Source organism: Hyperolius riggenbachi, chromosome 2, assembly GCF_040937935.1.
Source record: "Hyperolius riggenbachi isolate aHypRig1 chromosome 2, aHypRig1.pri, whole genome shotgun sequence".
In the NCBI taxonomy this organism is placed as follows: Eukaryota; Metazoa; Chordata; class Amphibia; order Anura; family Hyperoliidae; genus Hyperolius; species Hyperolius riggenbachi.
Genome location: NC_090647.1, coordinates 348099408 through 348112119, shown reverse-complemented (window position 1 = coordinate 348112119; position 12712 = coordinate 348099408). Strand labels below are relative to the sequence as shown.

At 43.7% G+C, this 12712-nt stretch overlaps 1 protein-coding gene across 2 annotated transcripts in view; it reads left to right on the top strand.

Annotated features, from left to right (window-relative positions):
- The window catches only part of TBC1D22B (TBC1 domain family member 22B), a 70372-nt gene that overhangs the window by 27257 nt on the left and 30403 nt on the right, over positions 1–12712 (top strand). For both annotated transcript variants that reach the window (XM_068269547.1, XM_068269546.1), the window contains exons 5-8: positions 1407–1477; positions 3561–3689; positions 9250–9315; positions 9870–9984. In XM_068269547.1, the coding sequence (XP_068125648.1) occupies positions 1407–1477; positions 3561–3689; positions 9250–9315; positions 9870–9984 (381 nt within the window). The remainder of the gene's footprint in view (positions 1–1406; positions 1478–3560; positions 3690–9249; positions 9316–9869; positions 9985–12712) is intronic.

The following is a 12712-nucleotide window of genomic DNA, read 5'->3' as shown; positions in this document are numbered from 1 at the left end:
TAGAAACGCTTGGCTGTTGTAGTGTATGTTGTCATTTTAAAAACTACTTTGCTTGTTTTGACTACATGTAAACTTTCACCTGATGCACATGTTGAACCATGAAAGGGTTAAACCTGGCCGGTACACACATTGAATTCTGATTGGACAATTTTACTGCATATATGTAAAAAAAGGTGCCTGGCAAAAAGGCCGCTGGATATTGCAGCTAGTAGAATATAGGTAAAATGAATATTGGTTAATTTCAATAGTAAAATACTGGTAATATTTACAGATATTTTGCTATAGCCTAACCTTACTCTCACACAGAACCTGCCCTCTACCGATGCATAACCCTTAACCTCCCCTGCTCCTTGGTGATGCCTAACCCTTAACCCTTCCATCCCCTGCCACAAAGCCATGATTAGGGGCATTACAAGTAAATCTGGGCGTCCAGAGGCGCCCAATGAAATGGCGGGAACCAGGGCTACCTGCTATTGCAGCCATTAAGAGCGGGCGGTTTGCCCTCTTTCATTGGGAACCCACATTTCTTCATAATGCTGCTTATCGCTGCTTTTTATTATTGCTGTGTATGGCAATGCCTATTTAACCAGGGTGCTTCGGGTGCCCTTTTTACCTTATTCAAATTTTACCACCTCCATGTAGTATGAAAGCTTACCCTCACACTCTGTTCATAGTATTCAACATTTGTTGGCCCTCCTACTGTGTGGAAGTGATTATATTTGCCAATCAAAATTGGTTGTGCGTACCATGCTTCAGGATCTGATCTAGGTTAGCGGTGTCCAGCCAATACCTGTGCCCCCCCCCCCCCCCCCTCCTTTCCCTCTCAATTGCAGAATAGCAGAGGGAGTGCTGTTATATCTACAGAGTCCATGCTGTCTCTGGTCATCTTTTCTTGCCAGGAGCCCTGTGCTGTATGCTGACAGCCTGCGGGCCTCCTTGACGTAATGCATCAGGAGCTGGAGTATGTCAGCATACAGCTCAGGGCTCCCAACAAGAAGAGGAGACGAGACAGTGGGCTTACTAAATATTACAGTACTCCCTGCGCTACTCCTGCACTCGAGGGGGAGTGAGGATGAGCGAGCCCCTATAATCCAGGGCTGTGGAGTCTGTACAAAAATAATTCAACTCCAACTCCCGACTCCTCAGTTTATGAAACCACCGACTCCATGTACCCAAAATTGCTTTGACTCTGACTCCACAGCCCTGCTATACTCTCTGCCTCCCTTGCAATTGCGAGGGTCATGGGATCTATTGTTACGCAACTGGCTTCTTCTGCATCCATTGTGCAGAATTTGGGGGGGATTGTTCATTTGCCTATATTACAAAAGTTTGTATGGTTTTAGCCAAAGATATATCTGCAGCTAAAATGGATATTTTTATCTATAATTTACCATCCATTCTTACAGATGAATTAAGGAAGTATAGTTGGCCTGGGATTCCTAGAGATGTACGCCCAACCACATGGAGACTCTTGTCGGTAAGTCTGTGTCTGAATATGGGGTTTTGTATTCTCTAATGTGGGTCTCTTGACTATATGGTGGGGGGCATGAGCACCAGCTTGCCCATAAGGTTGCTCATAATTCCATGGTTTGCTTGAAGTCTCATCTGCTGTTGGTTATAAATATAACATTCAAACAAGTACTATTGGGGACATAAATGTTTCAGACATCGATATACTATGAAACGTAACTTTGTTTATTGCTGCTACCAGTCTTCAATTGCTTACTGATCCTAAGCTGAGTTTACAGTGGCAGGAATCTGTTCCTTAGTCTCCAACAGGGTATTAGTGGACCAGCAATTGAGCAGAGATTTGGACTGTTCTGGCAAGTGGCTCTGCCAGTCTTCATGCACCACTTATGTTGATGGCCAAGTAAGCAGTAATGAAGTGGTAGCTGCTATGACATGGTATTACGACATTGAAACAAAATAAAGCCATAAAATATTTCATACACACCAGAGCAGTGCGTGAAGGTTGCCGCCATCTGAATGCATAGTCGGAGTGGGCGTTGTACAGAATTTTGTTCACACACATCCTACCTTTTGATTTTATTTCTCAGAACTGGTGATCCTATAATCATGGAGGTATTTTTTGCAAACCGCCAAAGCCAGGGGCATTAGTAAAAACAAGCCCTAGTATAGACTTATTTTATTGGCTTTTTTAATGCAAAATAAGCATTGTGTGATCAAGAGATCGTTGTCTTGTTAAATCTGCCAGTAGGCTTTTTGTGTCAGTACCGTTCCCCTTTCCTCTCCTGTGCTGATACCAGTCCATGTCACAGCTATAACCTCCCACAAGAACTGAAATATCCGTTTTGGAGGACTGACCTTTTTTTAAAACTACTGCTACAGTGTGTGTTAGGCTGAATTTGCGTTTATGTGGTTTTCCTGTGTATTCGGAACAAAAATTTTGCTTTAGAACACATGCTATTGATAGTCAATGAGCTGGTTTCCATGTAGTTCAAATTTTCATTCAGTGTGCAGCATAAAAAAATAATAGTATAATTAGTCTGTTGCAGTTTTTAAGCACTACGCACAGGCTTGCATCTGAATCACACATGACTTTGCAAGTGAAATGCAAAAATGTGCATATGATTTATTTACATAGAAGCAATGCAGTGCTGTTTTTTGCCACATACACTGCAGGTGGTCGCCTGAAGCGCAATGACTCTGAAAGGCAGTGCTGCTGTGCTCACTAGTGTCCCAGCTCACATCACTCCCAAACTTCTGCTCCTCTGCCCCGCCCTTACACTGCCCCATATGGGTGTGGTCAGCGCCCTAGCTGAAGTATACGATGGACTCCAGAGCACCACCCTTTTTTCTCCTGCACCGAGTGCCTGGCTCTCTGGCTGAGCTGTGTTGTTGCAGGCAGGGGACATGTACGGTGGCCAGCTGGTGGAATTCAGCAGCAGAGGAGAGGGGGGACACATTTCATTCCAGGTAAGTAAGAGGACAGTAAGCTGACAATGTATTTGTTTGCATGTATGCTTCTCCAATACAGTGGCACAGCACACCAATCATTCATTGCACAGTATATCATTCCCATTATAAAAGCCTTCATTAATTACTTTCAAGATCCAGAAAATATCAGAACATGCATTATACCTGATATTGTGGCAGGAATGCCTAAGCACAAATGTTTAACATTGGTAGTCTCTCCACACGTCCTTATTTCTATCTTGGTCTTCCTGCAACAGTATCAGACCATATAACTTATGGATGTTTCGTGAAAGAAGTGACGGCTTTTATAAAGTAAATGGTGTACTGTACATGACTGAAGGGGGGAGCAACACAATTTCTTGTCTGGGGTGACAAAAAGGCTTGAAACGAGTAGGAACTATGCAATATGCGAGCCGCTTAGTAAAGTGCGCATTTAACGTGGCATGTTTTTTCATTCTTTCTGTGTGAAAATGTGCATTCAAATTTTCACACCTAAAAAAAAATACCCAAACAAAAAAAAACCCCACAAGCGGATACTCAGGTTTCTTGTATATCTATGTATCTTTTAGCATGAGAACCAGTAACTTTAATGAGGATTTTCAACTTGTTTCTCCCTTTTTTAGGGATATCTCCCTGCCTGTATGGAAAGGCGACATCTGACCCTTCAGAGGAAACGTGCGGAATATTTTGGTTTTATTGAGCAGTATTATGACTCTCGTAATGAAGAGCACCATCAAGATACCTATCGGCAGGTAGAAAATAACTATAGCTATTTGAAACATGCTTATATTAAAAAAAAAAAAAAAAAAAAAAAAGCGTATTTAGTCATTTTCAAGCTGCAGAAATTAAATAAGGAAAGCTAGTTATGTTTAGTTATGTGCAGTGATGTGAATGTGAACACTGCATTATTTGACCTGGTATAATCACACAGGTTAATACAGTATCTGATGACATTTGCACAACTAGTTCATTTGGGCAAGTAATTGGCTTCTTAAAGGGAACCAGAGAGGAATGCTACGTTGAAATAGAAAAAAGATTGTATACATACCAGGGGCTTCCTCCAGCCCCATAAGCCTGAATCGCTCCCACGCCGCCATCCTCCACTTCCTGGATACGCCGGTACCGGGCCCGTCATTTCCGGCGGACGCGGCCAATTGTCCGCATCACAGGGGCTCCCTCCATACCCGTACGCATGCGGCTGCGCAGTAGGCAGCCGCACGCGTACCTGTATGGAGGGAGCCCCCTGTGATGCGGAGAATTGGCCGCGTCCGCCGGCCGACTTGCCGACTCGCGGCAATGACGGGACCCGGTAACGGCGGTTCCAGCAAGTGGAGGACGGCGGCGTGGGAGCGATCCAGGCGTATGGGGCTGGAGGAAGCCCCAGGTATGTATACAAGCTTTTCTTCGTCCTCTCTGGTTCCCTTTAATACAAGTGTCAGATGACTTTGAACTAAAAACTTTCAAGTCTACTTTGGTCTTTCGTTTGTGTAGTAGCCTTGTTCAGCTTCTCATTTTTTTTTTTATGCATATGATAGTAAATTTGCATTAATTAGTAATGAACAATGTTTTGTGCATTGCATGTCCATACACATATTTTTTTTTTTTTTTTTTATAAATATATTGAAATGACCTGATGTGCTAACTCCAGTATTGCAGCTCAGAAGTATTGTTGAGCAGCAGTTCAGGCCACTCTGAGCAGCGGAGGGAGAAGGTGGGTGGGGTGAAATAAGGGGATGGCTTTGTACTCCACAGTGAGCTGCTCCATAGCTGGGGAATGCCAGGAAATAGATACTGGCCACACTTCTTTTTGCAGGGGTCCCCTATGAAAATCACTGCAATCTTTTCACTTCAGCTGCCAGTTCCTTATTGGCTAAATCATGTGATCTGTTTGTCAGTAATATATGACCTTACTGATCAGTGGGAAAAGAGGCTGAAATCATTCCACTATCCTATTGTAAACTAAGGCTGCAAAGTTGTTGTTTTTTTGTTTGTTTTTTTTCTTATTTTTTTTTACACCCTTTGAGTTTCAGCATGCTCTAAATCAGGGGTAGGAAACCTATGGCTTGGGAGACGGATGTGGCTCTGACGGCTACATCTGGCTCACAGTTAGGGGTTGATTCACTAAGCTGCACTGTTCAAGCAGCGCAGCTTAGTGTGGCAGCACGAGTCACTTTTTCAAAGTAGGCACACTACTGCTGTAGTATGCACTACTAACTCACTTGCGCTCCCCCAAAACTAACGGGCGCTCCATTTGTCCCACCCTGGATCTTGTCAGGTCCAGTGACTTTTTAGGACGAGATCTCTGCACTTTGGCCCAATAGACTGCCTTTCACTTGGCAGGCAGGCTATTGGGCCAAAGTGCAGGTATCTCATGCTACAAAGTGACTCAACCCCCAAGCCAGCTAGCTAATTGTACAAGCTGTTAATCTGTATTTTTCCTGTCTGGTGCTCAGGGAAATTGCTGAAACCCAAGAAAAGCGGAAGACTTGTCTGACACTTCCGCTGCCCGGGGGATCAACTGTATACAAATAACCATGGCAACAGGGATGTGAGCCATCTGCTGCGCACGCGCACTGTCCCAGTTTGAAACCTATTGTATGGCTCTCACAGAGTTACATGTTAAAATATGTGGCGTTTATGGCTCACAGATCTGACAATAACGTCAAACGCCTGATATGCATATGCTTGTTCAGGGTCTATGGCTGAAAGTATTAGAAGCAGAGGATCAGCAGGATAGCCAGGCAACGAGTATAAAAGGCAATAAATATGGCAACCTCTATATCCCTCTTGTTACATTTGTCCTTTAATCACTTTACCACCAGGGGCGTAGAAACACATACCGCCCCTGGTGGTACCGCCGCTGCCCGCGCTCATGCACGCCGCCGCCCGCTCGCCCGGAGATCAGTGAACGGGAAAAACCATTCCCGTTCGTTGATCTCTGCCCCCCAGCAATGATCGGCTGCTTCTATGAGAAGCAGCGCGATCATTGTGATTTTCCCAGCCTCATTGTGCTTCCTGTAAGCGCACTTCCGGACGCTTACAGGTCGCATGAACAAATTACTGTGGCCATCTTGTGGCCAAATAGTATAACTACATCCAAAAACATTTTCCATAAATAAATGCCTAGTTTTACATTATAAATTAACTCATTACCTCCCACACGCCCCAATTTTTTTTTGTAATAAAAAGAAAATAAAAATTACAATAAAAAAATACATAAATAGTTACTTTAGGGACTGAACTCTTTAAATATTTATGTCAAGAGGGTATAACACTGTTCAGTGTTCTCCCCAGAAATTTTTTCCAGCCGGGTGGCATGAAATAGTAGCCGGGTGGCATGAGAAAGTAGCCGGGTGGGTGAGATGAGAGAATGCAGGGCCAGGGCTTCCGTAAGCAATTATGCTTACAGAATAGGAGGAGGTGAGCTAATGACAGCCGGGTGCTCATCAAAACTAGCCGGGTGGAGCACCCGGCTAAAAGAGCCTGGGGAGAACACTGCTGTTACTTTATAAACTATGGGCTTGTAATTAGGGATGGACGCAAAACTAAAAAAATGCACCTTTATTTCCAACTAAAATATTGGCGCCGAACATTGTGATAGGGACATAATTTAAACGGTGTAATAACCGGGACAAATGGGCAAATACAATACATGGGTTTTAATTATGGAGGCATGTATTATTTGAAAACTACAATTGCCGAAATCTGAGAAATAATTCCTTTTTTTTCTTATTCTTCCTGTTAAAATGCATTTACAGTAAAGTAGCTTTTAGCAAAATGTACCACCCAAATAAAGCCTAATTGGTGACGGAAAAAACAAGATCTAGATCAATTCATTGTGATAAGTAATGATAAAGTTATAGACGAATGGAAGGAGCGCTGAAAGGTGAAAATTGCTCTGGTGGTTAAGGTGTTGGCACAAAAGAAGGTTTTTTTTTGTTTCCAAAAGAACAAATATTCATGTACTGTGTAGTTTTAATTAAAAAAATGCCAATGTTCTCTATTCTGGCTGGAAGCAGTAATTAAACAAGGGTGTTCCCTTTTTACACTAGCCAGGAACTGCAGTCTACTTTACACACGTATATATACTCTTTCATTCTTTACAATATAGTATTTTGTTCAGTACAAACACAGAAATTGACGCATTGTCCTATCATTCACATAAGTTGTTATGGCTTTACAAATCTCAGGATTCAGGTTACCAAACTGCTGGAATGTCCTTGCATTCATTTCCCTACTACTGGTTGATAAGCAGACAATGGCATGGTATCATTGCACAGTACAGTATGTTATGAATATCACATGAATGTTAAGATGTAGCATTAGATGCCTTAAAGAGCACAGCGTAAAATACAGAGTCTGTCATGTAAGGCGCTGTCTTAATGTTGCTTGGATTGGGGGCTCTTGGGGTTTAACAACTCACCTGCTCAGCCGTAATTCACTAGACCAGTGTTGCGGTGGTGGGCGTTGCCTACCCTCGTTCAGAATTCTGCTTTGTTTTGAAACTTGGTGATGAAGGAATGTGGGGTTTTCCAGATGGATTTGTCTTCGTATTTTTTTGTAAATATTGGGCCCGGTGCAATTCACGTTTACTTCTAGGCGATATGTTCACATTATAAATAGAATGCCTTTGAAGCCACCAGCAAGCAACAATAATTTCAACAGTCTTTTTCCCACACTTTTTGGTACTTCTTTATATGCAGATTGCTGAAAAGTTATTTTAAACATAAGATGGAAAATATCTCCTAGATCTAGGAGAAAACTTAGGAGAAAAAGTGAATTGGATTGTGCCCACTATGTCCCAGCTTTTTATGCATCGATATGTATTAAATGGGGAGTACCAATGAAAAACCTGCAAACATCATGAACACAAATTATGAAACCGGAGGTAATGAGATCATTTAAGCTTACTGTGTAAGATATGGAGAATATAGTTTCCAGTGGGTCAGTTCATGAGCATTAATGTGGAACATGGGAAACCCACCAGGGTTTTGAGAGCTGGTTTTAAGGTCTTGTTTTAAAAGTAGAAGCAAATATAATAGAATGAGGGAGAGGGTTCTAGAGTATATTAGCAGCCTTATAAATAATACCTCTTCCTAACTGGATAGAATATGTGGGAGCACTCTTAAAAGATACCAGAGCCAAAACCATAACCTAACAGGGGAGCGGGCATATACTGTGACCTGACCGACCTGATGCCTACCCAACCCCCCCCCCCCCCCATCTCCTTTCTGACCCTGCTTCCTCGGCAGCCTCTTCTGGGTCACCAGAGTCGGGCACTACTGTGCAGGCGCTGGTTGGAGCAGCCCGGGCAGCACAGTCGCCCTTACACCATTTCCCCCATGCACATTGCTCTACTGCAAACAGGGTAATATGCATAGGTCCGCCCCCAAACAGTAACATGCACCCTGTTGGACAGGAAGTACTGTACTTCATTGTTTCTTAGCTGATTGGTGAATGTGAACTGCACAGCCACAGATTCCAATGCAAATGCCTGCCACACAGTACCACTCCTCAAAGCACTGCAGAGTCTGCGTCATCGGATCTGCTTCTTCTGCATTGTGTCGCACCTTGGGTACTGTGGCCAGTCTCATAAAGACTAATAATAGTCACAGTGACGGGGGAGTGTGACGCACCATGTTTGAAATAGGCCTCAAGCAAAACACAGCTTGAATTTCTCTGAGGTGTATTGGAAGCCAGTGCAGAGCCGATCTGTTTATAGTACCCGATCAGGCGACCGACTTTCCCACCAGGGCACCCAATTACTGATACTTTGCATGTATTAGATGGCTGCCGATCCCCTTGCCCAAATTACCTGATATGGAAAGTAGTTGTGTCATATACAGCTATAGAAATCTGAGGCATTAATTATTGATTCAGTTTCATGAGGGATGAGTTTAAGGTATCAGACAGACAACTATGACGGAATGATCAAGACCAGTCTTCAGGGCTGGAAAATGGATGTTAAAGTTAATTTGGGTTACTCATAAATAGGTTTGGAGTAATAGTAAATCGGTGCACTGAAGGATTGATGAACTTGTGCATAATTACAAGGTCTTTGTTTTTGTATGTTTGCAAAAATATGCACAAATATCTTGTTTTTAAGCATATTTAGCCAAAGATCTATTACAAACGTGTTGAGGAACCATGAGATCCCTTTTAGTTTCACTCCCATAGGCAGATATATGCAACTAACTGTGCTTTTAATCAGGATATCTAATACCTATGCTGTTGCAGACCTGACATGGCAGCCCAGAGTCTTTCTAAAGCCAAAGAGAATTCAAGTTTTTATATAATTCTGTTCTCTTTCAGATCCACATTGACATCCCAAGAACTAATCCATTAATTCCACTATTTCAACAGCCTTTAGTACAAGAAGTAAGTGTTATCATGCTGTATCTATAAAATCTATCAATCGATCTATATATGCCACATGCTAAATATTGTATGAACAGTGTCTCTCAACCCTTTTCAGTCAGTGTGCCATTGCAGACCCTTGCCAGGCTTCAGTTTTCTGGGAAGGGGAAAAGTCAGAGTGGCCACATATGATAAATATACGGTGCTGTAGTCCCAGTCTTCTCACAGCAGTTCCCCAGATTTGCAATGCTTGTCTGTAGTTTGGCCTCAACTTTGCACTGCTTGCTAATCTCTGATAGAAACGTTGACCATGTACAGCCTCTTATTTCTGAAGTTCAGCACTGAGTGGTGAGCATCGGCTGAGTTTATAAATATTTTTCTTTTACTGTACAGTAGAAGTACAATAAATAGATGGTGGATATATTTTATGCATATGTAGATATGGCTAATAGTTTGCTGTGCATATAGCTGTCGCTTTTTATTCCACACAATCTGGATTGCATATTTTACTTTACTTTCATTATGCTTCATGGGAATATTTGTTTGAAAATTATATATATTTTTTTTCCATACAGATCTTTGAGAGAATCTTATTTATTTGGGCAATCCGACACCCTGCAAGTGGTTATGTCCAGGGAATTAATGATCTAGTAACTCCATTCTTTGTGGTATTTTTGACAGAACACGTAGGTGAGCATTTACAAGATCACTTTCAGTTTTTCACATATACCGTATTTTTCAGACCATAAGACGCACTTTTTCTTTCCCAAAAGTGTGTGTGTGTGTGGAGTGCCTGCGTCTCATGGACCGAATAATACATCTTTGGTCCGCCACCAGGTGTGTCGTTCTCCTCCCTCTCTCTCTCTCTCTCTCTCTCCCCTTTCGCAACAATGTCCGTGCAGCAACCCCCAGGAAAGTCCATGTGGCGAGTGCAGATTGCACAGCCTGCCTTTCTAGCCAGCGTCGTTACGAGTCCCGTCTTGTCTCTTCCTGTGTGCATACTTGCTGGAGCCTTCTCTATGTGACCCTGGTGCCAGATCATGTCGAGAGGGCACCAGCCAGGTCACGCAGTGAGAAATTTGTGCTGGGAGGGAGGCGTTATGGAGTTTGCTTTTGCATGCCTTGTAGTCAGATCTGACTGGTCATGCAATTTGGGGTTGATGCACACATTTTGCAGCTGATTCCAGTCAATCATACTGATTTTGGGCAGCAGTGTGCAGAGCACAAGGACATATGTTTCTGTGCAATAACACATTGCAGCACACCAGTGGGAATATAAGACATTTGCTTTTTGTGCAGCACCTGATGTCCTTGAAAATTGCACACATAGGGCCTGATTCACAAAGCGGTGCTAACAGTTAGCACGCTGGTGATAAGCCCTTTTTCCCAGAACGTCCTCCTGACAGCACCCCTCCTATGAGACTTGTCTCCCTCCCAAACTTTGGACAGGAAGCTAGAAGATACAAATTTGCATAACAGGCAGGCAGGAGTAGTATATAAAGATGTTACTCACAAAAGGTATTCAGTTGTTTTTCCTGTCCCGGACGGGACGCTTTGAGAGGTCTCCAGGTGCTACTACGTCAGGCGGCGAGTGCAGCGTGCAGCGCGGGCATAGTAAGGCTGAGCAGGGGACTCAGCTGGTCCAGCGCACAGCGTGGAGGAGGCTTCTCCTAGAGATGCGGAAGCTTTATGGCGGCAGGAGCGCGAAACCGGAAGTTCCGGGTGGAAGTGACGTCATGCGCATGCGTCCCGCATGACGAGTCAGCTGACGGCATAGCGGCAGGGGCCGCGGCGGTGTTAAGATTGACTTCAGCTGCAGGTAATTAACAGGGGTATATATATGTGAATGTTAGCCACGATCACCATTGCTGTCGGTGATCATGGAGGACGCTGTAGGCCCTTCTCCTCTGACTTCTGCGGAGTCTGGCGCTATCCCCTCTCTGGTGAGCTGTAATTTTTCAGACTTTGAGGGAGTTGATTTGTAATCATAGGTCCACCTTGTAAGGCTGACAGTCTGTCTTTATTTTCTTTTTAGCCTAAAGCCCCAAAAGGTGATAAAGACAAAGACAAGGCTGTGTCTCAGCAAGGTCAAGGGGGACAATCTTCTGGTAGAACTGAGAAACGCTGTGTTATGTGCAACTCTCGCTTCTATTCTTCCTCTACGAAGAAACTGTGCCAGTCTTGTAGAGAGAAGGTGGTAAAGGAGGAATCCCCAGTGCAACTTAATGAAAGACTTGTTGTCGGCAATGCAAAATACTATGGGGATAACAGTGGAGCGGAAATCTTTGACCCCCTTGGATCAGATGTACGTGAGTTTGGCGGAACCCCAGAATTGTTTCATCCCAGTCCATTCCTCTCTAAAGTCAATGATTGGGAAGGAGTGGGATGACCCTGAAAGGAGGGCATTTTGGCCCAAGTCTCTTTCTCGTCGTTATCCTTTCAGTCCGGAAGATCAAAAATTCTGGGGTCCGGTTCCCAAACTGGACCCGTCGTTTTCAAGGGTGTCGAGAAAATCCGATTTGCAGTTTGAGAACTTTGGGAATTTAAAAGACCCCATTGATAAAAAGATGGACAATCTGTTGCGTAGAGCTTGGGAGTCAGCATCTTTAACATTTAAACCAGCAGTGGCATCCACAGCAGTGGGACGATCCCTTAAAGCTTGGCTCACGCAGACTCAGTCTAAGATAGCTTCGGGGGTGCCCAGAGAAGAAATTTTAGAGGACTTTCCAGATTTGTTTAACGCTACTAATTACTTAACTGATGCAGCGGATGATACGGTTAAATTAACGGCCAGAACAACTGCCCTTGTCAACTCGGCAAGGAGAGGTATATGGGTAAAAACATGGCAGGGGGACAATTCGTCTCGCTCCAAGTTGTGTGGTTTGCCCTGTGAAGGTGAACTGTTATTTGGTTCAAAGCTAGACCAGACGCTAGAGAGAACCTCAGATTATAAGAAAAATTTTCCGACCAAAAAGAGAGCTTTTCAGTACAGGGGCCCAGCTCGCAGCGGCAACAAGGAACCTGAGGCAAAGATCCCACCTAAAAAGAAGTGGATTCCAAATAGAAACCAAAAAGGGAAGGCTCTTTTTCCCCAGTCCAACCAACCCAATAAGCAATGACGCCAGTATTCCAGTAGGGGGAAGGCTTTCCCACTACTACGAAACATGGTGCCAGCGGTTCACAAGTCAGTGGCTCTTGAAAATAGTGTTGGAAGGTTACAAGATAGAATTCGAGTATCCCCCACCCCTGCAGTATGTGGTAACTCCACAGCCAAAATCACCAGACCAAAGGAAGGCATTACAGGAGGAGGTTGCTTCCCTTCTGGAAAAAAGAGTGATCCGAGAGGTACCATCCTGCCAGAGAGGCCAAGGGTTCTACTCACCAGTTTTTCTGATAAAAAAGCCTCAGGGAGCCTTCA